General features: G+C 48.4%; 1 protein-coding gene across 4 annotated transcripts in view; it reads left to right on the top strand.

The window, feature by feature from the left end:
* The window catches only part of Ctif (CBP80/20-dependent translation initiation factor), a 239,411-nt gene that overhangs the window by 77,297 nt on the left and 135,945 nt on the right, over positions 1–26,169 (top strand). For all 4 annotated transcript variants that reach the window (XM_013018910.1, XM_013018913.1, XM_013018914.1 and 1 more), the window contains exon 6: positions 2,510–2,585. In XM_013018910.1, the coding sequence (XP_012874364.1) occupies positions 2,510–2,585 (76 nt within the window). The remainder of the gene's footprint in view (positions 1–2,509; positions 2,586–26,169) is intronic.

The raw sequence follows: 26,169 nt of genomic DNA on the forward strand, positions 1-26,169 counted from the left end.
AGATAAAAGTCAAAGGACTAGAGCATGGCTCATCCTTACCCACCAAACCACAAGCCTACACTCTTCAGTCAGGCTTCCCTACCCAGCAGGTGCTGGCCAGGCTTGCTGAGAAGGGCCTGGGATCTCCCCTGGATATCTGGCTCTGAAAAAAATCCTATCCCTCCAGCCCCACCCCGCCCCCCTCTGCTGATCTTCTCTGTCCATCTTGTGGTTAGGCCAGGAACTCTGTCCCCTTCAGAATCTTGCTGTGTGGGGGATGGACTCCACGTGTCCAGCCAGCCACTGCAGCCTCCCTTGGAAGCAGGGTACCACTTGATTGCCAAAGCTTTCCGCAGCTTGTGTTTCCATGGAAGGACAGAAATCAGAGCAGGCTGTTGCCTTGGCAACCCTGCTGGCTTCAGTGACTCAGCTGGTCTGCAGCACCTTCTGCCCTCACACCTGCAGCCCTGCAGGGAATTCTGCTGGGACCAGAGTGGGCCAAGGGGGCAGCATCCAGGCCCCCACACAGACCCTTATACCTGCCCAACCCTGGGGTTACTGAGGGACCGAAAGGCCATGCCTGCCATGTGCTTGGCTGGAGGCCTGGAGAGTTCCCAGGTGTGTTTTACCCACATTCAACCTTGGGGAAGGGTGTCAGCCATTCCAGTCAGAGCAAGTCCCCAGTGCCCTCTCTGCCGTGACAGGTGCAGAAGCCAGGCAGCTGTAAGCAGCTGGTACCAGGTAGATTTAACCGTTCAAAGAGGACTGGGTGTTCCAGCTTTCCCACTCTCTTCTTCTGTAGCCCAGCATGTTGGGATTGGAGGGAAGAAGGCTGGCTTTTCTTCTTTCCCTCAGATCGGTTATAGTTTCCTTATGCACCTGCCCATCCCAGCTCCACCTGTGCAAACCCGCACCTCTCCGGCCTCTCTTGCCTTTGGCTATTCTTTGTGGTCCAGTTTGCCATGCCTGTAAACTCACCTGCTCTTTCGCGGTGGCTTTGCTATGCCATTCCCTCCTCTAGCGCACTCTCTCATCTTACTTCCCTCCTCCCCTCTGCTCAAATTAGTGCTGCAAGCTGCTCTGGGTTCCAGCAGTGCTTTACCTGTCCTTGAGGAAGTGCCGGCCACTGGACAGTGGGACAGGAGTCTCCGGCCAGTACCAGATATTGTTTAACCTGGGTCCCATCTCCAAGCCCAGATCCTGGCACAGAAGCATCTAGTGAAGAAAGAAGGGATCTAATTAGGCCTGAAGTCATATCCCCCTTCTCTTCCACCCAAGCAAGTCCTTGCTCATGTTGCCCGCCAGAGTCTCTTTTGTAACATTTGTCTTGTACTGCCCCCTAGTGGTACTCAGGTTCACGCCCTAATAGTGAGTTTCAAATTTGCCTTATGGAGTGCGCTGAGTTCTCTGAAGGCAGGAACTACACCTGGTTTATTTTGATGACAGGGCCAACAACAGAAGTGATGTTTGATAAAATTTTAACAAATGAATGATTCTGAAATGTGAGAGTTGTGTTAACAACTCTGCCTATGGAAAATACAGCCAAGCCTCAACATGCCTCATTCAATACTATCCATAAACTATCACCAATAGAACTCCTAACCATTCATGCACCAGCCATGCAAAACTCTTCTAAGTTCTTATTTCAGAATAGTTCATACGGCCCACAAGTCAGCGTTACGATCTTCAATTAATGGAATTTACATGAGGCCGGATGTCCATGCTATATCTGTACTCTATCTTTCATTGGTCTCCTTGCTGCTACGCTGCCTGGTACCAGTGACGGCTGTAGTAGCAGAAGTCAGCACCACAGCAGTGGTACATTCACCCCGTTGTTTATTTTATTTTATGCTAATTTTAAGACTCCAGCTACTTGATCATATAAGGCACAATTGTTTTCTCCATTTTGTAGGATGAGAAACCTGCACTATTGGGAGGTTAGGTGGCTTGCACAGGGTCAAGGGCAACCAGTTAGGAAAGAGTGAAGCTGGATGCAAACCCGTGCAGTCTGGCACCATTAATCTGCACTGTTAATCGGCAAAACATCTAGGCTTGTGATCGGTAGCCCTGTCCTGAGGGCATCCAGTTCATACATTGCCTGGCTCTAGCTCAAAGTCAAGCCAGGGAGAAAGGGTGCCCCAGGGAGCCTTTTTCCAGCCCCTGCCAGACTGTGTAACCTTGAGAAAATTTTTTAGCCTCATGGAGTTATCCTTTGGTGCAATGGAGTTTTAGCAGGCATTGTGACAGAATTTGGGATATGCATCAGCCGGGGGTATACATTTTTGCCTAGAAGGGTCAGGGGGCAGTCTGGGAAACACCTCACCATCCTGAAGGCTTAGCACTGCATTTAGGAATGAAGGACCCTTATCTCCAGAGGCCTTTCCTCAGGGTGGGACAGCTGGTTGTGCAGGCCTTGAGCAAGGACAGGGCAAGGTCTCTCCTGACTCTCTCTCCTTTCTTGCTACCAGGCCGAGACAGGATGCATGGATGAGCCAACTTTCCAATGCTTTTCTGTTCTTTTCTGGTCCAGGTGTGGAAAGGGGAAACTGGAAGATGGGGATGGCATCAACCTGAACGACATCGAGAAGGTCCTCCCCACCTGGCAGGTAGGTGCGGGGACTGATTTTCTCACATCGCCTCACATGCACCCAGGTCCTGCTCCTCCTCTGCCCCCCTGCTCAGCATGGGGTGGGCTGCTGTGCAGGGGCAGGTGAGCCGGGTGGGCCACCATGCCTGCAGGCCTGATGTCCCCTGGATGAAATGGGTCAGGTGCAAGGCACTTTGCCAACTTGGACATTTTCACCTTGGCCCAAAGCTATACAGAAGTACGCGCCCTGCCTGCTGGGTGCTCAAGGTGGCCCTGCAGAGCTGCTGGGGCTTTTGAAAAATGGAGTTGTCCTGCCAGAGGCCAGGTGTCTTCAGTGCTTGCTGATTCTGTCATTGATTGGGCCTCCGTCCCAGAATGGGGCAGGCTATGGGACAAAGAGGCCTCACTCCGCAGAGCTGCCCTAAAGCCAGATCTCTAGAGACCAACAGTGCTGGGCCTGGGTGCCTCCCAGGGATGGGGTGGCCCAGTGCAGGCTGTCAGAGCTGTGACACTCAGAAGCTCACCACTGTAATGACCCGCCACCTCCTTCCACCCTGGCACCTGCCCTTCTCTCTTGAATGGCCCCTGTCCTTTTACCTGTGGCCATTTGACTCCTCCCATTTCCTCTCTGTTCACACCCTGGGCCTATCACTGAAACAGACAATCAGTGTACAGTTAAGGGCCTGTAATTCAATCAGGATATGCTTTGGTGTGGTTTTTCCTGATTCCTTTTCCTCTCGGGGTTGGTTGAGTTCCTTAGATCCGGAGGCTTATCCTTTTATCCAATTTGGAACATCTTCAGCCTTTATTCCTCTTTTTCTCCCCACTGCCACCCTGGGTTCCAGCCGTGTGATGCTGTCTTCCCCACGGCTTTTCAGCACTCTGTTTTGTTTTTGTTTTGTGGTAGTGGGTTTTGAACTCAGGGATTTGCACTGAGCCAGTTGAACCATGCCTCTAACACTTCTTCTTGGGGCGGGGGGTGGACAATGCCTTGAACTCAGGACCTGAGCACTGACCCTTAGCTTTTTTTGTTTAAACTTTAGCCACAGCTCCACTTCTGGCATTTTGGTGGTTATTTAGAGATAAGCCTCTCACAGCCTTTCTTTCCTGGGCTAGCTTTGAATTGCAGTCCTTAGATTTTAGCCTCCTAAAATAGCTAGGATTACAGGTGTGAGCACCCGTGCTCAGCTCTCTTGTTTTGTTTTTAATAGCAGTCTTCCAGCCCCCCATTCCCTTTCATTTTGGATAATTCCTATTTCTATGTCTTCAAGTTCACTCATTTTTTTTCTCTCTGTGTCTAGCCTATTGTTAATCCCATCTAGTATATATTTTATTTCAGATATTGGGGTTTTCATCTCTAGAAGTTCAAGTGGATCTTTTTTCTTGTGTCTCCCATTTCTTGTGCTTGATTCTGTCTTTGAGCAGTTAGGGCCCTTTTCTGATAGTTGTTTCAGTGTGCTTCCCTATTCTTTTTTTTTTTTTTTTTTTTTGTCGGTTGTAGAGCCTGAACTCTGGGCGTGGGCGCTGACCTTCAGCTCAAGGCTAGCACTCTACCACTTGAACCATAATTCCACTTCCGGCTTTTTCTGCTTATGTGGTGCTGAGGAATCGAACCCAGGGCCTCATGCATGCAAGGCAAGCGCTCTACCACTGAGCCACCTTCCCAGTCCCTGCTACTCTAGTCTTTGCATCATCCGAGTCAGTTTTTTCTTCTTCTATTCATTGCACATCCAGGTCATTAGTTTCTCTTAGGTATAAATATCTGTTAATTTTATATTAGATGCCAAATATTAGAAGCTTTGCATTGCTGGATGCTGAAGTTTTGTGGGGTTTCTTTTGGGCGGGGGCAGTGTTTTATTTGCTGAACCTGAAAGAAATAGAGAACTTATTGAGTCAAGTGAATGGGGCCGCCCCGTGGCCACTGATGCTGGCCAGGCAGGCAAGTGTCCTGCTTTTGAGAAGCACACACTGGAATAGTTGAGGAATAGTTGTCCTCAGGTGGCTTAGAACAAGAGCAGATGCTGGTGTGTAGATGCACTGTTCCCAAGAAGAAATTATGGATGTCTTAATAGACAGGGAATTGGGATGAGTTCTTCACACTATTCTTAAAAGTTTTCTGAACATTGGAATGGGCCTTGTCCAAGCCCTGTACAAGCAATGGGCCTTGGCCACAGTGTCTAAATGAAAGGCCTCAGTGTTAACTCAGGCTAAGCCAGTCGTGGTGGCCAGGCAAAATGGCTTCTTCCTGTAACTCCAGCTAGATGAGAGGTGGAGATCAGGAGAATGGCGGTTTGAAGCCAAATGGAAAGAAAATAAACTGAGAGCAGACAACTCAACAGATGAACAGATGAACTGGTGATGCGCAACTATACTCCCAATTACGTGAGAGGGTCAGGGGCTGAGGCTGACACTGAGAAAAAAAATACAAGACAGTACCCAAAAAATGGCCGGGGTTATGGCTGAAATGGTAGAGTCCTGGCTCAGTGAGTATAAAGCCTACAGCACTTATTACTGCGAGAAGTCCGCTGGAGAGAGCTGATCTGGGGAGCAGCCAGCTGGATTGCTCTCCTGGGTGCTGTGTGAACGAGGCCCTTGAGCTGCTTGTTCGTGCTTGGCCACTGTCCCCCGACTCCTCCAGGATCAGGCAGAAGGAAAAGGAGAGCACACAGTGGCTAGACATCATGTCCTTGATCCATTTTGTGGACCTCCTAAGACACGGCCCACTTCACTCTGCCTCAGTGTCCTGCCTGTAACACGAGGATGGTGACCTTTCTACTCCCCCAGCTGAGCTCAGGAGTTCCAGTAAGGCCTTGTGAACCATGTCTGCTCCTGCCGGCCGTGTGAGTCTCTGTGTGATGGGCATTTCTGCCATAAAGGAGCTTGGCTGACAATCTTGGGTCCCGGGCTGTGTGTATGCAGCTGCCACAGTGTAGCTGCCCAAACCAGGTGTGACTGTTACTGCCTGATGTCCAGGCGTGGTGGCGAGCTCAGACCGGCATCCGGGGAGTCCACTTGTAGACATCTTCTGTAGCTGTGCATGCCCTCCAGGCCTCAGTTTACTCAACAGACTAAATCAATGGTGAGCGAGCACTATTGGGAGAGAGTAGGCTCAGCCCTTCTTCCTATAACACCATAGTTTCCATTTGTGTGCACACCACAGATGTGTCGCTGTGTGCATGTGCACGCATGTTTCCCGTGAGCATGACTCCAAGAGCAAAAGTGTCACCAATAACCCACAGATCCCCACTGTGGCACTGTGGCAGGTATCCATATCGATCAATTGCACCCCTATCTATGAACCCCAGCTGCCAGGAGTGGCTCCCCACCCACACAAGGGGTTTAGTAAGAGCTGGTGTTGGTGATGTAATTAAGTCCTGTGTCAGTCTCCCCGCGGTGGTGTCCAGAAGCGGAGAGTAGTAACACTGGGATGAATGAAAGCCAGCAGATTGCATGGCACCCACAGTCCCTTCGCCACTACATCTGAGTCTGGCATTGCTCCCCAAGACCTCTGATCAGGGATGGGCAGCAGGAAGTGATGAAGACTTAGTATCCAGTCATAATTTTCTGTGTTGTGAAGGTACAGGGCAGGGCAGGGACTGAGATCCACACAATTGGGCTTAGACTGCAGTCCTGGGCACACTCACATGTGGCCCTCCTGTGTGTTTTGCATGTGAGTGGAGAAGGTGGCTGTGACCATGGCCAGTCCAGGCACATCATTTGTGATTCTGCTTTCCGTGTGTTCCCAGGGCTGGAATGGCTGGTACTGGGGTCCTATCAGGAAGCTGCATGGCAGCTGACTCCCACTAGAGGGCACCAACACACCGCTCTTCAGGCTCTGTAGTCTGGCCTTTGCTGTGTGAAGTCCCGGGTCCCTGACAGACAAAGGTGTTTGCAAATCACACCTCCTAGTTGGTTCCCAGTGTGGAGGCCCTTCCTCCCCACAAGAGAGAGGATGAGGAGGTAAAGAAGGAAGCTATACAAAGGGGTCAGAGGCCACCCCCTGCTACAAAGGCCTAACCGTCCTCAGAGAGCCCTTTCCCTTCAGGGATCCCAGGAGCCCCTGACCATCCCCAAGAGAGCCCTGTGCAGAGGAGGAGCTACCTTCCATGGTGTCATATTCCCCACAGCACATGGCTTTGTCTGAGCCTGCAGGAAGATGGCGCCGGTGCACAGCTGGGGAGTTAGGAAGTGTTGACTTCTGCCCTTGGAAGGACAGGAGTAGGCGGGTCATATGAGCCGTCATATGTGGGCCCCCATAGTCCAAGCATGTACAGGCGAGCAAATGGGATCTGAATAGGTTCTGGCCCTCCCCTTACACATCTGTCACCTCACCTCTGGTCCAGGACCACCCCCCAGGAAGCTCCCATCCAGGGCCCTTCGTCCTAATTGTGGTGGCTAGGGGAGCAGTTTCCCTCGGGTTTTGTGAACTCTACCCTTGCCTCATAGTTCCTCAGCCTGCTTAGCCGCACTGGATTTGGAGAATTGCCTGAGAGGCATGTTGCCCTTGGCTCCCTATGCCATCTCCAAGCACCATGGATTTCCTCTAGCTCTGGGAGGAGTATGGGGTCTTGGGGCCCTGCAGGAAGGCCACTCCCTCCCCTCATCCCACAGGCGTCCTAGGTGTTTTGGTGCCTCACGCAAACTCTGGACATGATATGTTGAATCATCCTGTGACTTGCCCAAGACTGTCTATGTGGACATATTTTGAGCTTTATCCTTAGATTCTTCATCGCAAGCCAATGTACATTCTGTTGCGTTTTGTTGACAATAGGAGCTACCTAACCCACATTACCTCTCCCCTGCGCACGCGCGTGTGCGCGCGCACACACACACACACACACTTTCTATTAGCATCAGTGAGTTGTACAGGGGCATTTTATTTTGGTGTGTCCACATATGAATTTAATTACTCCCTCCTCCCCCCTTTCCCAAACTCATCTCAAAGCTTCATTGTTCCATGTTAACATAAGCACACAGAGTATTTTAACCATAATCACTGACCGTCACCCTCTCTTTCCTCTTTGCTTTTGGTTTTACCCTTCTGTTAGGTATTTTGAAACTAATTCTGTGACTGATAACAATTATTAGTTCACTTGGGCCAGGGAAAGGCCTGGTTCTATGACCTCAGAAGTGGGCCTGGTGCTCCTACTAAATAATGACCATCCCTGGTCTCATGGATGTACCCCAGGCACTCCTTGTAGATGGTTCCAGAAGGCCCAGAGACAGTAGAGTGTCTTTCTGACTTCATAAGTCAAGGCATGTGTTCACACAGGACCCACCGAAAAGGACAAGGGGCAGAGAAGGAGGGGACCGGGAAGAATGGGACTGTTCCCTTGCTTGGCCTCAGGTAAAGACTGTTGACAATTCTGCCCTCCACCTTTGCCCAGAGGAAGTTGAAGAACAAAGGAAATTTCAAGATGACAGTCAGTACTCTATGTAGTAATAACCAGGATTCCTCCTGCTTCCGTGATGGAAGTAAAAATGGAAGCAGAGGCAGGAGCTGTGTGCTTTGTCCACCAGGTGGCGCTGTTGCTGCGTGGTCACAGAAGAGTGGGCCCTAGGCCTCACCCCCTAATCACTGCAATGAGGGGTAAGCTGTTGTAGCTGTAGGCTGGCCATCCATATGAGGAGGAGTGACTTGATGATTCCCTAGAGTTCTGCTGGCTTTTTTGCTGTGTGTTCTGGGAAATTCCTGGTTAACTCATCTCCAGTAACAAAGTTGTGAACCCTAAACCCCACCTTGAGCCCCGCACCACGTCTTCCTTCAAATACTGATTCCAGTTATCTCCTTGTCCCATGGGACATGGTCTGACTTCTGCCATTGGCTCTTCCAGGATGCGTTGAGCACCATTGATGGGTGGACTGAGTTAGAATGCGGGTACCTTTCCCATGGATGGGCACTTGGCTTCTAATGCCCCCTTGCTGAGAACCTAACAACAAGTAAAACATAATAGCACTTGTGCTTACCAACATCCACCAAGCACTCTCTGAGCTCCAGAAACCACCAAGAGGGGACATCCTCATGCCCTTACTGACCTCATTTTACAGAGGCGATGTCTCTAGATAGAGCTCCCTTCTCCGTAGGCCTTTTTCCCACCCCCCTCCTCCCATTATTCCTTCCCACAGTGCCTATCACATGCATGTTTTATTGATTGTGTGTCTTCCACGAGAATGGAAGTTCCTTGTGGACACATCCATGAAATACTGAATGACCGCATGAGCCCTGACCCAAAGATCTCTTAGCTAGCCAGCGCGCTAGTTCAAAACCCCAGTGAACTATGTATGAGCTGCATACTCAAATGTTCTGGGAAGAAGAGGTCGTTCTATTATTTTATAACTTGGAGAAAGAGGATCTATGACCTTACTCCCAACACACGGCTTGCGAATGACGTGGTGGCCGACTCCTTTGTGAGTGAAGAGCATGAGGAGGAAGAGGAGTTGCAAATGAGTGCCATTTCCTTAATAAGCCCAAGGAAGAAAATGGATGTCTTCTCTTTTTTCCCCCTCTACTCTCAAGGCAACAAAAAGAAAAAGAATGAAAGAGACAGCTTTGAATGAGGAAGAAATAAGTTACTTTTTTTTAATTAGACAAGTCTTTTAATGTCCCACCCCAGCCATCAAGGAAGAGTGCTTACCTAAGAGACACCCCCCCCATGCCTTGCCAGACACCCCTCCCCCCAGGGCTTCCTCCATTAGGACAAAAATAGGCAGCCATACAATAAAGGAGACCAGAAGCTCTTGAGTGTAGAGCTTCCTGTCTAAGGCTGCAGGTAGCCTGTCGGCTGGGAACCAGCAACGTGCTGGGTGAGGCGACCCTATTGTTACCTCTGCTGCTTGGAGCCTTTTTTTTTTTTAATAGAAATGATTATGTAGAGGATTGAAGACTTTTGTTGGTGACAACCAGGAAGGTGCCTCCGGAAGCAGCGACTGGCCGAGTCTGGATGGGCTCCCACACAGGTCTTCCCCTCCATCCTCCATGAGTGGCCAAAAGATGGAATTGGAGGGGGATGGGTCATAACCGCTTTCTGGACTGGATAGGGCTGGCTCCAAAGGGTCCAGGGAAGTGCCAATCAACCTTTCTGTGACAGCCTCAGTGATCGGAATAGGGCGAGAGGCTTCAGCAGGGGTGACACACTGTTCCACAGACCAAGTTTTGTCTGTTTTTGTTTTTCCGGCCTTCTTATTTTTTTGATCACGGGGCTTGAACTCAGGTCCTTGGTGCTGTCTTGAGCTTTTTCACTCAAGACTAGTGCTCTACCACTTTGAGCCACAGCACCATTTCTGGTTTTCTGGTGGTTAATTGGAGATAAGAGTTTTGCTTGGGCTGGCTTTGAATTGCGATCCTCAGATCTCAGCCTCCTGAGTAGCTAGGATTACAGGCGTGAGCCACCAGCGCCTGGCTTGCCAATAAAGTTTTACTGGCACATAGCTGTGGCCCCTCACTTGCTCAACTGGCCGTGTATTTGTGCTGCAGAGCTGAGTAGCTACGTGTTGGACCTTATTGCCTACAAAATCTAAAATACCGTTTTACAGGAAAAGAGAGGCAGACACCCATGAGAAGTAAAAACAAAACACACACAAAACCGTCTTGAGAGTTAAAATGGAAAATCCTGAAGTTCATTCACAATAGTTATTCAAGAGCCTTCAGAACATCCTGTAATTCACCCCCATATCCCTCCACTTCTTCAGCTACCACATGGGGACCATAGGAAGGTTGGACTTGCTTCCCTGCGCTATGCTGAGGGTCACGATATAAACCAGAGCAGAGAAGCAGAGTTAACTTGTCAGTTGAAAAACACGTTACCCTTTGCCAAATGACTTCATGAAATGGCAGCGGCAGCAGGAAGCAAGCACAGAACGGTGGGCTGGATGGACAGGGAGCCGCCCCATGGGCTACTCTGTGGGGCTTTTGGAGGTACGAGGCGGGGAGGGGCAGGGGTTCCATTGCTTTTCCCACAGCACCCTCTGAGACGGAGGGACAAGATGGAGGACTCCTGTTACCGACTGGCAACCAGTCAGTGTTAGCCTTCCTGCCCTCCTCCATTCTGTGCTGGTGTCTTTCCCCCTTCTTCAAGTCTTCCTTCCGCCTTGCCACTCTGAGGCCAGCCTGGAGAAACCAGACCACAACACCCTCTTGGATCTTTGGGGGCTTTGATTCTAGTCTGGTTTTAAGGTAGTCTGGCGTTTCTGGCCTCCAGTAGACATTGAACTAGGCCTTTCATGGCCAGAGCTGCTGTAGGAAGGAAGGGAATATGGCTGAAAGCAAAGGAGGCTGCTTGGAATAGGGGTTCTGGAACCCTCAGGAAGTGTCTCCAGAAGCATGACAGTCCGTGGAGACCCTTCCACCTTGGAACTTGACCACATAGGTGCTCAACACGATGGAAGGAAGGCTCTGGAACCCAAGGGCTGCGGTCTGACCAGGCTTGCTGAACACCACTGAGATTGGAGACCATCTCTCTGCAGTGGCCAGGGAGAAGTTTTTGGAACTCTGTTAGGGACAGGCCCTGAACAAATAAGACTTGCTTCTAGTGCCATGAGATGAATCATACCCAGAATCCTCCGCTGAGTTCAGACAGGCAGGACGGCTTTGAGGCCCACTTGGGGAAGGGAGCATGTATGTAGGTGGCAGGGCTGCTCCTTCAGGGCCTCACTGGGTCAAGGATGTCACAGAGAGGCCCTGTCCATCCTTGCTAGGGCAATAAGCTCAAGCTGGGGCATGGGAAGAGGATAGCAAGCAGTGGAGGGGCCGGATACTTGGTTATCTAAGCTGGCCTATGAGGCCCTGTCTCCAGGTGATCAGAGAGAGGCAAGTCCATCAACCTGCACCCCGTATCCCCCTACAGACATACACCAGCCCCTGCCTGGGGAGGCCTTACAGCTCATGGAGAAGGAGATTAGCGCCCCCTGCAGCCCCATTCATTGCCCCTGGCCCGTGGTAGGCTCTTGGGGATTGGCCCAACATCAGTACCCTCACCACTTTACTGATGCCACCGATGCCTTGGGCCAGCCCTGGTTAACAAGGCTGCGGTCACCCAGCACCTGCCCTGCTGTGTGCTTTGCCAGCGGAAGGAGCCATGGAGGCTGGGGAAGAGGAAGGTGTCGCTGAGGGTGTGAAGCATCCATTATTCCTTTATTAGCCAGGGGGCTGTTTCTGGTCATGCTCTCCTTCCTGGCAGTGGTGAGTTTGGGGGCGGAGAAGCCCAGTTATTTTTGTTTCCCCCAGCTTCTGTCACTGGGAGTGGCGGTGGGGGCGGACGGGCCTACGTGCTCTCCAGCAGGCGTAGTGAATGGACCCGGGCTCCCAGGCCGGCCCGCCAGCAGGCGGCCCCCCCAAGACGCTCACTGGCTCCGTTGCTTTTTGTAGCAATGCAGTGGCTGCGCTGGAGGAAGCTTTTCTTCTGGCCCAAGAACAATACCAGGGTCAGCTCAGGGACCTCCCTCCTACACCCTCTTCCTTCCATTGTGAGCTGCGGTACAATCCCAGGCCTCCAAGTCCTGCATAGCCAGTGGGAGGGGGAATGGGGGGGGCAGCCGGGCCCAGGAGACATAAGCAATGTGTGTGACACCTCCAGCCGCCTGCCTCCACTTCCCAGGCTGGCTGGTGCCACTCTCTCCCTTTGCCCCCATTGAATCGCAGCATGCCAGGGCTGGAAAAGACCGAGAACTGCTGCCCGCCACCCAAACTGTACAGACAGGGAAATAGCCCGAAAGGTAAAGGCTGCCCCAGATGCTTATTACCCTGCTGAAAGAGTCTTCCCCTGATCCCCAGAGCCAGTGGGAAAACCCAGACTTGTCTCTGTCCCCGGCACCGCTGGCCTTCAGATCTCTCTCTCTTGTGACACCCCCAGCCTGTCTGTGGTCCAGCCTTGGTAACTAATTAACAAGCATTTGGCACAGCAACACTAGGCCCCTGAAAGTCCCTCCCATCTGCCTGTCTGCCACACGTCTCTTCCTCAAGGACAGCTTGAAGGTCGCCTCCTTTGTGAAGCCCTCCCTGATCATGAAATCCCCTGTACCCTAGTTTGGTGACTTGGACTCCTCCAGAATTTGACATAGGAGCAGGGCTGCCCTTCCGTGTTACTAGGGTACCTGTGTGCGTGTGTCCCCCGCCCCTTACATATGTGTGCACATCAGGTCCTTATTCACCCCGACATCAAGTTCTCGAAGTATGGTCGCAGGCTGGTAGCATCAGAATGATGCGGAAACTTGCTAGAAATGCAAATTCCCAGGTCTTACTTCACTGCTATTGAACTAGAAGCTCAGGAATGTGCCCAGTTGCCTTTAGAAAGTCCTTCAGGGGGTCTGATGCACACTGAAGTCTGATTCTTCCCTCCCTCTTATTCTTCCCTTCCTCCTCCAGGGTCTCTAACTTGCTAGGCAAGCTCTGTACTTCAAGCTACATGCTCTGTTCTCTCCCTGCTCCCTACCCCCCTACAGCTACGTGCCCAGCTCCACGCCTCAGTTTGAGAACCTTAGGACCTCCTTGCAGACAAGTCTTTTAATAATGTGGATGTGAGTGTAACTGTGGGAATAGTAGGTCTTGAACTCAACATTTTTGCTGAAGGCTGACACTCTACCATTTGAGTCACAGCTCTATTTCTGGCTTTTTGTTCATTAACTGGAAATAAAAGTCTCACATATTCTTTTCCTGGGCTGGGTTTGAACCAGCATCCTGAGATCTCAGCCTCCTGAGTAGCTAAGATTGTTGGCATAAGACACAGATACCTGACTTAATAACTCTTGAAAATTTAGTGAATCATTGACATCACCTTACTATACCCACTCCGAGAGTGTTTTACTTGGTTGATTAGCCAAAGGACAAAGATGCCTTCTGTTTGACAATCCAGGATAAGGATTTTCAGAGGTTGGGGGAGGCAGGGATGAGACAGTCCCCTAGAGACCTGTCATTTTCTGTGTCTCATGTGACCCCAAGATCCCAAATCCCTGCATAGGCCACCACAGATTAAGGCAGCCATGGAGTTCATTGCCTTCATGCCAATCAACGACAGAACACACAGACACATGTTTCCAGGAGTTCAAAGCACCATGCAGAGGGAGAAACAGGGTCAACCTTCTCTTAGCGGGGTGGAAGAGAGTCGTGGGCTAACGGTCCTGGATCTTCCCTTCTTGCCACCTGCTCAGCATGTGTGCAGAAGTAGACACTGACTTGGTGTGCTAACCCGACTTGCCCGTCCTTCTCACAGAATACCTGAGAAGGAAAGGTTAATTTAGATTTTCAGTTTCAGAGTGTTTAGTCTACATGCTCCAGCAGAACATCATGGCAGAGGAGTATGGGTTGGATGAAGTTCTTTACCTCATGGTGGACAGGAAGCAGAGAAAGATAATAGGGACCAGGTATAATCTTCAAAGTCATGTCCCCAGGAACTCCACTTCTTCTAGCTCAGTCTCTCCTCTTAGACGCTCTACATCCTCCCATAATAGCCACCAGCTGTGGACCAAGCAACACATGAGCCTGGTGACATTTTGTAATCAGACCAAAACACCCAGGAATAAAACACCAATGAAAACTTCTGTCTACAAAGGGAGCAAGACCAAGTTGGTATTCCAGAGGTCATGAATAATAAACAAGGCCATTGAAGGCCTAGCTAAGCACTGTGCCAAGGTTAAGTACTGTAGATGTGTCCAGAAGCAATTGAAGCCTTTCCCATGAAGTTCAGTGGTCTAAGTTTGTGAGCACTTCTCCCTTTGAAGAGGCACATAGGTTTTGCCATGCTTCTGTGTCCTAATTTACCCCCTCCTTACCCTGTCTTGGGGTGTTTCTAGACCAAAGACTTTATCCGGTGATGAAAGCATTGCTTACAGTCTTATGTTCTTCAAAGATCCTTGGTTTTCCTCTTGGCACTCAACCCGGAAGTGCTCCGGAGGCAGCCCTGCCTGGAGTGATGCGGCCCCTGCTCACTCCTCACTCCTCACAAACATGAGAGTAGTGTTGTTGTCATGACAACAGAGGAGTTGATCTTGCACTGTGCTACTGCTGACTTGAAACATGTCTCTTTGGGTTCCCAGAGAGCGTGGGCTTGGTGGGATCCAGGGAAATGATGGCTTCATCCTCTTTGAATGCCACCACAGAAGCCACGAGGTAGGGTTCTGGGCCAGGCTCCCCAGTGCTCAGTGGGACCCTGTTATTCACCGTTGCTCATCTGTTTCTGGGTCATAGACCTGCATTCCACCACACTGGCAGGCTGACATCTACCAGGGCTATGTCTTCATCACCAAAGAGAGTGTGTCGAAGCAAAGGACCTCACTTACCACGCCCACCTGGCACATGTGAGGCTTTGGTTGTCACAGTATACAGTACTGGTACAGTAGGTGCTTGTGGTTCGGGTGGGATTGAGAAAGAGGAAAGGAAGGAGTGGCCCAGAGACATCTTGCCTCCATTTGGATCCATCTACTCATGTTTTCTACTGTGGTCCATGCTTATAGTTTTAACAAGTTAGAAAGGCCACTAACAGAAGATAGCAGCTTTCTGCTCCTTTCTTCTTAAAGTCAACTACTTGCCACTTTTTTGTTGTTTGTTTTTCTGATGGCACCAACCTATAGCCACATAGATTGCCAATGTCTAGCGTAATAATGTCATACTGCTCTTTTTTAATGTATGGGGTTTAGGTTTCAGCTGCTGACTTCCTTATTGAGGTGGAGGACTCCGCCTCTTATTCACATCCTGGTCCTCCTGATATGTTTACGGGCAGGGGTGGGTGGGTTCTTAGCATACGTGGACAGAGCAAACCTGGACGGCATACCTGCCTCAGATGTGTGGAACAGCCACTCTGTATAGGCCATCTGTCGCTGACCAAACTGTCACCATGTGGTACATGTCCGTACATCAAATTTCTATGAAATTTTTAATCACATTATTACTCGTTGCTGAATCTTACTTTTCTTTTTATTTTGGAAAAAATGTCAGACATAGAAAATTGCAAAAAGGAAAGAAAGAAACAGACACAAAGATTTTTTCTGTTTTCCTTTTGGCCAAAACATTTTCCTCTCCTTGTTTTATTACTTTCTGCTTACTTTCCTTATGTTTCATCATGGCCCGGAGATAATTTGCTCCTACAAGCTTCAGTGTGTTTCCCTAAAAATAAAAACATTCTCATAATGAATCATACTTGGTCAATATCAGAAAATTGACATTCATAGATTAGATATTAGGTAATCTGTAGGTCTCACTTAAGTTTTGCCAATTGTCTCTTGACCTCTATAAAGTTTGATTTGTCTTGTTTTAGTGGTGCTGAGTTTTGAATTCAGGTCCTGAAGTTTGCTAGGGGGGTGCTATACTTTTTACATCATGCTCCCAGTCCTTTTTTTGCTCTCTTTTTAAAATAGGGGCACAAAAATTTGCTTAGGACTAGCCTCATACTTCAATCCTCCTTCCTACATCTTCCTGAGTAGCGGGGATCATAGGTGTGTATCACCACACTAATTCTTTTGCATGGTCTAGCCTCAACTTGAAGCTTCCTGAAATTTCTTCCTCAGTGGCTAGGATTACAGGTATGGCCCTTTGCACTTAGCTGTGTTTGTTATTATTGTTGTTTTGGGGGGGGAGGTTGTGTGTTTTTTTCTAGTTTAGAACGAAGATCACACCTTGCTTTTAGTTCTTATGTCTCTTTGGTCTCCTCCATCTTTCTTGACCTTGATATTTGGCAGAATACAGGCCAGGTACTTTGTAGAGTGTCCACCAATTTGAGATTCTGTCATATTTCTTCATGATTAAATATGTACTTTCTAAAGAAATGACACAGAAGGGGTGCTATATTCTTTTCCATGGATGTGATCAGGAGGTAGGTACAATGCATGGAGAAAGTAATCTTGACCATCGGGTTTAGTAGCTTTGTCTAACACTATTAGGTTACTATTTTTTCTCTTTGTAATTAAATATCTTGCAAGGAGGTATTTGAGAATATGCTTTTTACAAGTATATTTGTAAATATGCTGTTTCTAGTGCTACTTGTACCCATGAATTTTCCTCCATTAACTTATTCATTCCCTCATTAACTCATTCACTCATGACTTTTGCCTGAAATATTATCTTGCCAGTCAGCAAATGTGGTTTTTCTAATTTTATATGAATTTATTTGTTGATTTTTCTATGGTAAGGAAGATTGTCCCTTCATCCTCTATTTATCTATCTGTGTTGGCTCACACATTGTGTGTGTGTGTGTGTGTGTGTGTGTGTGTGTGTGTGCATTAGTACACACATACAAACATGCCAGTGATGGGGCTTGAACTCAGCACCTTGCTCCCTTGCTCTGTTTTTTGTTTTTTTTGTTTTTTTTGTTCACGGCTGGTACACTACCACTTGAGCCATCCATGTCTCTTCTTCTGGCTTCTGAATGGTTCATTGGAGATAAGAGTCTTATAGATTTGTCTGCCCAGGTTGGCTTGGAGCCATGATTCTCATATCTCAGCTCCTAGTTAGGATTCCCAGGCTTGAGCCATTGGCACCTGGTAGGCTCATAGGTTTTTATCTTATTCTTGGGGTTATAATCCATGGATATTTATTTTGATGCTCAAATTTCCCCAGGACCAGTGGGAGCCCCTTCAAGTTTAAACGCCTTCATTCTTCTCCAAGTATTTCCTTACTTCCTGGCACAAGCAGTTGTTCTGGGCTTATCTGGTTCTTACTCTGCCCCTGGTATCCACTATTATCCAAGGAGACTTCGTACATCATAGTGAATGATTTTTTTTCAGAAACCAAGATTGAGAACAGTGTGCTAATGCTACTGAGTGCCCAATATGACTGTTTTGTTTATTTGTTTGCTTGTTTGTCGGGGGGGGGTAAATCTGTTTTACAACTGTGCTAAGTACTTAGAGATGCTGCCTGTGATTCTGTCCCCTCTCCCAGTCCTTAAGTGCCCAAGTCCCTAGATTAGAGCTTCTGTTTTTCAGTCTCTCCAGAAAACAAACCTGAGATCTTTGCTTGGGGGTGAGGATGGCAGGGTAGTTGCCTGGCTAGGCAGGGTAGAGAAGGAGAATTTCTACCTCATTCAGTCTTTTAGCTGGCTTTGCCATGTCTTCCTAGCATACATACCCCGACTTTCCTGCTACCAGAGCCTCCAAGTTCTGGATGGCAGTGCACAGGCTCTGTCAGTACATTGCCCGTCAGTACTGTGTGGACCGAGACTACTGCTGCAGGCTGCAGGACTGAACAAAAACCACCCACTACTTCTCTGTTCTTTAGGTCTTCTCTTTTCTTGTTGTCAGTGCTTTTGGGGGGAGTTTACAGCTGCTCTGCTATTAATGGGAGAAAAAGAGTTGCAATAAATGCACGTGATCAACCCACCATGTCAAGACAGAGGGCTAATTTGGTTATATTTTTCAAACCCTAATTGGGAGAGCTGTAGGTGAGACAACTCGGAGTGCATGTCGGGGGCAGCAAACACAGCTGATGTCATCTTGGAATTGGGTGATAAAAGTGATCTGTCTATCGTCTGAGTCTGGCCAGGAGAACTGGCGTGAGGGTAGAGTCTGGACATGTCACTGAGGCTTGAGTATAAAGGAAGGGAACAGTGGGGGTGTACTTGAATGCCAATAAATAGGTTCTTTTCTTCCCTGTTGTTCAAATAATTCTAGGACAGGAAGGAGACACACACCCACACACCCACACACCCACACGATATACTAACCAGGACACACACACACACACACACACACACACACACACACACACTATACTAACCAGGAGAAGGGCCAGCCTGGGAAACTCTCAGTTTGGAATCAAACCTGACAGAGATTTACACACACACACACACACACTCACACACTCACACCCCGTAGTGGCTGCCAGGGCAGAATGGCTCAGGGACCTAAGGGTAAGATGCTTCTGTCCTCCCTGCCCAAAAAAGTTGGCCTGTCGTGTGGAGCGAGCTCTGGAGTCCTGAGGGCAGAGCTCCTGTCCTGTACCAGATGTGAGGTGGAGCTGAGCTCACAGTTGGAGTTCCATCCAGCAGAAAGCCATCGAGCCATTGCTAAACCTCCAGAGAAGTATGTAACTTGCAAAGAAGAGCAGCGTCACCCCCAGAGAGCTGTCCTTGGAAACTCCTGGGGCTCCAGGCCTTCCCTCTTCTCCATGGCTTCCTGAGTTCCTCTCCTTTGACATTATTAAGAAATGTGACCCCTGCACCCACCCCTGGTGGTAGCCTGGTCTCAAAAGACCTCATATAAAGTATAGACTGTCTTGCCAGTGCACATTTCAACAGTCCCTGCACTCTGCAGTTCCTAAGAACTGTGTAGAACTTTGAGCTTTAGCCTCTCTTCTTAGGGGTTCCTGCCCATTTCTGGAAAAGTCTGAAGAAGCCAAGATACCCATAAGGTAGGCTGAGCAGTATTTCTAGCATGGCACAGAGACAACCCAGGAGCACAGCATGGCTGACAAGGAGCCAGTGTGCACACGGTTGTGTTGGTGGCTTCTCATCTCAGGAGTGCAGACCTCAAGGACAGAGCCCCTGGGGACATTCTTATTACCTGGAAGGGAAGGGCTTCCTTTCTAACCAGTCATTGACAAGGCTTTGCCCTACAGACCCTTTGTCACATTGGATCTTGATATGTGACTTTCAGCTGGGGATTGCTGGAAAGGGACCCATGGAGGGGAGAACACTGGACAAAGACAAACTCAGGAGTGGGGGAACACTAACAATGAGTACATAGAGCAGATGAAGAAAACACAGGACACGTGGCTGTCTTACCCTGGTACCAGGCTAAGGAGTGGAGTATCCAGTGTTGGCTGGTGATGCAGACGGTGACATTTCTCCTTAGACATAGCCTCTTAAATACCACATGGTCCATGTTGCAAACAAGGAAACTGAAGATCCCAAAGAGGAAACAACTGCACCTGAGGCCACATAGCTAAGCCAGACACCAGAGTCCCCCAGCCGTGATGCCTCCCACCACATATCCTACAGAGTTTGTTTTATAATGAATTGGAATGATTGGCCCTTGTAGAAGGCTCACAGGACATCTGTTTAATCATTTATTCTAGAATTTCCTAGGGATCTGTTGTCAAGTAGGTGTCTTTGAAAAGGCTTCATCGCTAAAGTGTCTGCACATAAAATGTTCTGTATAAAGGAAATTAGGAAAAAGAAGAAAGGAAATGACCATCATCAGAGCTGTCTACTATCTCTGCACCCCCACTGCCAGGCCAGCCAGAACTTCAAGGTCATGTGAGCTGCACATACCAGCCCTGACTCCATACCAGAGGCTCCCTAGAGGCCCTTCTCAGCCCTGCCATGTCCAAGGTACAGAGAGATGGAGAGTTCAGTCAGAAAAATGCAGCAATTTGGGGGAGAGAAAGCCACTGGGCACTAGATTGCTCCTTTCATCTTGCAGTTGGCAGAATTGATATCTAGACAGGACTGTCTACCCTGAGCACCAGGGTAGACAGGACCTAGACAGGACCTTCTACCCTGAGCTTTCTTCCTGTGGCTACTGAGGTCAGAGATCACCATACACTGAGAGAGATACTCACAGTGTGGAAGGGCTCACGGCCAAGGGGATTTGCAGGAACCTAGTAGATGCCTTCACTCACCTATGCCAGCCAGGCATCTTCCCAGAAATAGATGATCATTTTTATGGAAAAGTCATATTTGAAATGCAAGCCAACCGTCTGTGTTTTTCTTTAAAGAATTAGAAAAGATGCCCATAAGAAAGAAGCAGAGAGCCAGAGACAGAAGCTCATAAATCTCACTCAGCCCACCCATAGTGGCTACTTGGGGGCTGCCCATGTGAGGGGTAATTGTCCTTGTTCTACTGATCCTACCATTCTCTCTCTCTATCTCTCTCTCTCTCTCACACACACACACACACATGCATGCACATGTATGCATATACACATACATGTGCACACACACACACACACACACACACACACACTCACACACACAATAAGCCCCATGATTGCATGGAAGCATTTTCCAAACATACCAAGCAGTGTTGGGAAGCATCCATTGTAGTTCCTGTGGCCTCTGGGGGCTGTGCCGTGCCCTCTGGATTACTATTTGGCTTCAAAGTGTATGCTCTGGGTCAAAGCAGAAACATTTGCTTGGCAAGCAAAGAGAAGATATTCCTTTATGTGGCCCTTCCTGGCGGCATGAAGAGGAACATTGTTCCAGCAGGCCAGTACGTGGCGTGGTCAAGGAAATGCATCAGCCCTCTTTGTAAGGTCCTGTGAGGACACCCAAAGGGCAGTGGCATCCTGGGTCAGGCTGGCCATCCCCCGCAAGAGGCAAACTTGATTGGCTGATGATAGAGCATTAGACAAGATGAGCCCAGGAAAGAGCAAGCTGGAGGAAGCTTCTTAGACTATGGGACTTCAGGAAGAGATACCCTCTGATACCCTTGCCTCACGCCTCTAATCCTAGCTACTCAGGAGCCTGAGAGCTGAGAATCTCAGTTCAAAGCCAGCCCAGGCAGTTAAGTCCGTGAGAATCTTATCTTCAATTAACCCGCAAAAAGCCAGAAGCGGAGCTGTGGCTCAAGTGGTAGAGTACTAGCCTTGAGCAAAAAAGAAAACCCAGAGACATCACCCAGGCCCTGAACTCAAGTCCCAGTACCAGCACGAGAGAGAGAGAGAGAGAGAGAGAGAGAGAGAGAGAGAGTTGAAATCCATTCAAATAATGGAAAGTTAGTGATTCTCCATACTACGTTTAGCCTGGTATAAAACTACAGGGCATCTGCCACATTGAGAAGATGGATTCTGAAACAATGTGCTGGTCCCCTCCAGAATCATGTGTATGCCAAATGGCAGGCCTGTGCCTTTACCTTCCCTCAGCAACTGATTAAACTGGGCCTGGATCTTTTTTTTTTTTTTTTGTTATGAGGCTTGAACCCAGAACCCTGCGCTCATTCAGGACCTCATGCTCTCATTTGACTTTTTTTGCTCTGTTTCTTGGTGCTTTACCACTTGAGCCACGCCTCCTCTTCTGTAGGTGTTGGGAATCCTTCTCTTTCTCTAAGGGTTGCACATCATAGAACAAAAAAGGGAGCAGCCTTATTCTCCAAACTTTTAATCCATCAGTGCCGAGATCTCTGCCTTCTTGAAATGAATCGCACCCAGCCTTGAGATAGAATCATTAGTTCCTCTCTCTCCTGTAAGAATGTAGCATCCTTCAAAGCATCGGCAAACATGCGTGGCGCTCAGCTCCCTGGGCCCCCTGGGAGGCGCTCATCATGCAGCACTGCGCACGTGCGTGTGAGCAGGCCAGGCATAGCGGCGGCAACACTGGCCTCTTTCCTCAGTATTTTTATTAAAGGAATCGAGTGAAGGAAATGTCTAGGAATAGACAATCTTCCTCAATTCCCTCAAAATAACTTCAGTGGAAACAATTGTGGTAACATCCATTCTGCTGGTATTGTTTCAGTCTACTGCAATCTGGGAAAAATTCTCCGGGCATTTCCAACTCAACTGGGAATGAACTTGACTTCCAGAAGTCTGGAAACAAAGGAACTGTGCTCCAGGACTGCTCTGAGTGTTCAGGGTCTTGCTGGAGCCAAAGACAATCCTCTCTCTTTCCCTTTAGGGACGTGTTTGCTTCATGTCTTTGCATTTTCCCATGGATGCCATCCGGGGGCCATTACCAAAGAAGTTTATTTTAACCACACTTGGTTGTCTAGAGTTCCCTCCAGTCAGTTATGCAGGGCAGAGTTTCTGTGATGCTTTGCCCCAAAGCCAGTCCCCTCCTGACGGTGCCTTCCCGTGCTCAAGCCTCCATCTGCATAGCAGGTACCCATTCTCAGCCTGAGACATGGCCCCCACCAGTTTTCCTGAGCCCCCGCTTCTCTTCCTCAGCACCTTTATACCATTCCTGCTTTTCCTGATAGTCTGTCCTCCTCAAAAAATCATCCCTGTACCCTGCCTCAGTTCTCTCTCTGTCTCTTCTCTCAGTAGACGCATCCTGCATCCCTCTACTAGCAAACAAGCCAAACCTGGATCCCTGAACTGGTTTTCACTTCCTCTGCCATTCATGCTTGCCATCTATCTCCCCTTAATGGTTACCCAAAAAATTTCCAGGATAACTCTGCCTTCCTGTCAATTTATTCTTTAAGGAAAAAAGAAAACACCTGCGCTTATTAATTAACTAAATTAACTAATTGGCTGTTTTTGTAAAAAATAAAACCATGAGAGGTGCTTCATTCCTATTTCTGGCTCACCAGACATGAAGACTAGTTTCCCTCTTATATCTGCATGCTGCCTTAAATCCTCTCCCTACCTTCCCGTGGTCCCTAGTTCTTTCATCCCATAGAGTTTATATTGTTTCCCTCCCCTCCTTTTCATTTCTTTCTTTCCTTTTCACCAGTCTTGGGGCCTGAAGTCAGGGCCTAGGCACTGTCCCTGAGCTTCTTTTGCTCAAGGCTAACGCTTTACCACTTGAGCCACAGTGCCATTTCAGGCTTTTTCTGTTTATGTGGAACCCAGGGCTTCATGCATGCAAGGCATGCACTCTACCACTAAGCCACATTGCCAGACTCCCTCCTGCCCTCCTACCAACCCCCGCCTCTTTTCTAAGAAGCTTCTCCTGACTGCTTTGTTAGAACATTCTAGAATCTCAGCTTTCTCATCATTTCCCATACTTCTGCGAGCATACAACTAGTAAGCGGGTCTGATTGGCATGCAGACTCCAATTCAGGGGGACCAAGGTGAGGCCCAGACTTCTGCATCTCTAGCCAGCTCCCAGATAATGGGATGAGGCCAGTCCATGAACCACACACTCAACAGAAGGACCCTAGAATAGTAGTTCTCCTTTCTGCTACACATCGGAATCATGTGATGGAAGGTTCTGGAAGAGACTGCTACCAGTCTGCTACTACCACCGCCACCCTGCCAGACTTTCTGATTTTATTGTCATGCAGTACAACCCAGACTTTGGGGATTTTTGTTAGACCTCCCAGAGTGACTGTAATTTGCAGTAAAGTATGGACAACACTGTCTTAGTGTATATAGCAAATAGCTGTGCCTAACATTGTCTCGCTTGTAGATTACACTCTCAAGCAGGATCTTGCCCCTTTTTTAAAATAGGATTTATTGATTGACTGCCTTTTAGGTTCTTATCTTCTCTTTTTGTGATTAAAACATGTTAATAGAGCATATATGGCTCGTAGGGAACCATATTTTTCATCAAAGGCAATTTTAAAATGAAGTCTTAGATCTTTCCAGAGCATAATGGAATCTGCCATTGCCAGCCCTGGCTATGTGACGAGGTTTCCGGAGTCTGGGCATGTCTTCTCCCCTTACTCCTCAGCCCCCAGGAGCTGAAACCCAACTGCTTAGCTAGCTTTATCCAAACTGCTGTCCCTCCTGCTTCCTCAGGCTCTGAGGCAGTGGTTCTCAACTTGACCATTTCCTGGGAAGCTTTTAAAATCTCTGGTGCCCGGGCAGTACCTGCATCTTCGTCTATCAGAGTTCTCTGCAGTGGGACGTGGACAACAGGAAGTATGCAGGTTTCCCTAGAGCTGTCAATGAGCAGCTGACTTGAAAGCCACCACCTTGGGGATTTTACTGATGAGAATGTAATTGCACGGGCTGGGAAGGTGGCTCAGTGGTAGAGTGCTTGCCTTGCATGCATGAGGCCAGGGGTTCAATTCCTCAGCACCACCTAAGCAAAAAAAGGCAGAAGTGTGGCACTGTGGCTCAAGTGGTAGAGCCCTAGGCTTGAGCTGAAGAGCTGAGGGACAGCACCCAGGCCCAGAGTTCAGGCCCCATGACCAACCAAAAAAAAAAAAAAAAGAAAATGTAAATACAATCCATTTGTTCCCCCTGGGGTGGACGGGGGGGCGATTGAGTTTGTAGGGCCCTTCCCTGAAAGTAGTAGTGAAGACAGTGTGGGAATGCAGGAAACCATAACTGACTGGGTAGAAGAGAGGACAGCACTGCGGTGAGCCACCCCCAAAGCTCCAGAGCAGGTGGGGTAGGTTGGGTTCTGACTGAGGGCCAGCATTCCATGATCTCTTTGTAAATAAAGTTTTATTGGAACATGGCCCCAGAGCTGTCTGCTTTTACTATAAGATGGCAAATTTGAGTGCTTATGACAAAGACCACATGGCCTGCAAAGCCAAAAAAGAGTATTTGACGTCTTACAAGGCAAGCTTGCCAGCCCCTGTTCTAGGGTGTGACCTTGCCCTAGACTTCTGAACTTCAGGCTGTGCATCCTCCCCTGTGCTGGCACTGTTTTAAACAATTCCTTAGACCCTGTGGCTTTTAATGGTGCTTAAGCAAAGCTGAGTGTCTTTTTTTTTTTAAAGCTGAGTGTCTTGATGGATATGTGGAAAGAAGTCCTGATTGGGTCATAATGGGAGTCTTCTCAGGCCTTGGGGTGAAGGGCCCTGGTGGTAGGTGCTGCAAGTTGCCACCCCTCTGTCCCTAAGAATTCTCTCTGGGTGATCCCAGTATACCATACCCAGGGCTGAAGCTCCGGAGATCCACATCAAAATTTGATAGACTCCACAGGTTGGACAGCCTAGACAGGGATGGGCTCCATTCCTGTCCAAGAAAGATGGTTTCCAATTAGAAGTGGCTGCAAAAGCAGAGCTCCTAGAGAAGATGAAGGCAGGGAGCTGTGCTTCCAGAGGCTTATAGAGAGAGAGGAATGGAGGTAGAGGCCAGGAAGTGTTTGGAATCTGAGCTTCAATATCTTGAGTCCAGACTCTTGGATTTTCCTCTGTTCCTTCTTGAACCATCATGGTGTTCCTAAAAGTAGGTCAAATCACTGTCTGTTCCAGTGATATGGAGGGAAATAGATACCAAGTAGGTCATCAGAGCTGATTCTGTCTACTGAGCCTGCTGACCCAAACCAATGGCTCCCTGGTGCGGGTCACCCATAAAGACCCTTTCATGTGGCAGGGAACCCTTAACAGTCCTCACCCACATGACAGAAAGTCAGCCTGCTTTCTGGGAAGGGAATAAGTCACCAAAATTCTGAAATGATGGAGTAAGCTGTGGTTAGAAAAGTGCAATTTGTGTTCTTGAAATACCTGGATTCACAGAAAAATTAACACATTGAAGGTAATTGTTTAATTTACCAAAAAGATTTTAATTTCCTGCTACAGTTAAAACATAGTTCCATGTGGAAATTGTTCTGTAAGTAGCTTTGTAGGAACTTTATGGAGGTCTTTTTTCCTGATTGGCAACTGATCAATTATACTTCTTAATTCCTGTAATTTTAATTTTGGATGACACTCTTATCTAGCAGGTCTTTTCTTTTCCCTTAGTATTGACCATATTAACAGTTAGCTCAGCAGTTAGCTAAACTACTGTTATAGCAGTTAGCTCATATTGACAGGAATCATTGTGTGATATAGAAAGAGAGAGATTGGCTGGGTAGCAGTGGCTTTGTCTGTAATCCTAGATATTCAAAACACTGAGATCTGAGCCTGGCAAGAAAGTCTGTGAGACTCTTATCTCCAATGAACCACCAAAAGCTGGAAGTAGCAGTGTAGTTCAAGTGGTAGAATGTCAGTCTTGAACAAAAAAAGCTAAGGGATATGTATGAGTCAAGCAGAAAAGGTCAGATAATGTGATGTCAGGAAAATGAACCCTTAGATATGTATTTTAATGTTTTTTTCTTTCATGCATGTGTTTCTAACGCATTTATAAG

This window comes from Dipodomys ordii, unplaced genomic scaffold (genome assembly GCF_000151885.1).
Source record: "Dipodomys ordii isolate 6190 unplaced genomic scaffold, Dord_2.0 Scaffold43, whole genome shotgun sequence".
In the NCBI taxonomy this organism is placed as follows: domain Eukaryota; kingdom Metazoa; phylum Chordata; class Mammalia; order Rodentia; family Heteromyidae; genus Dipodomys; species Dipodomys ordii.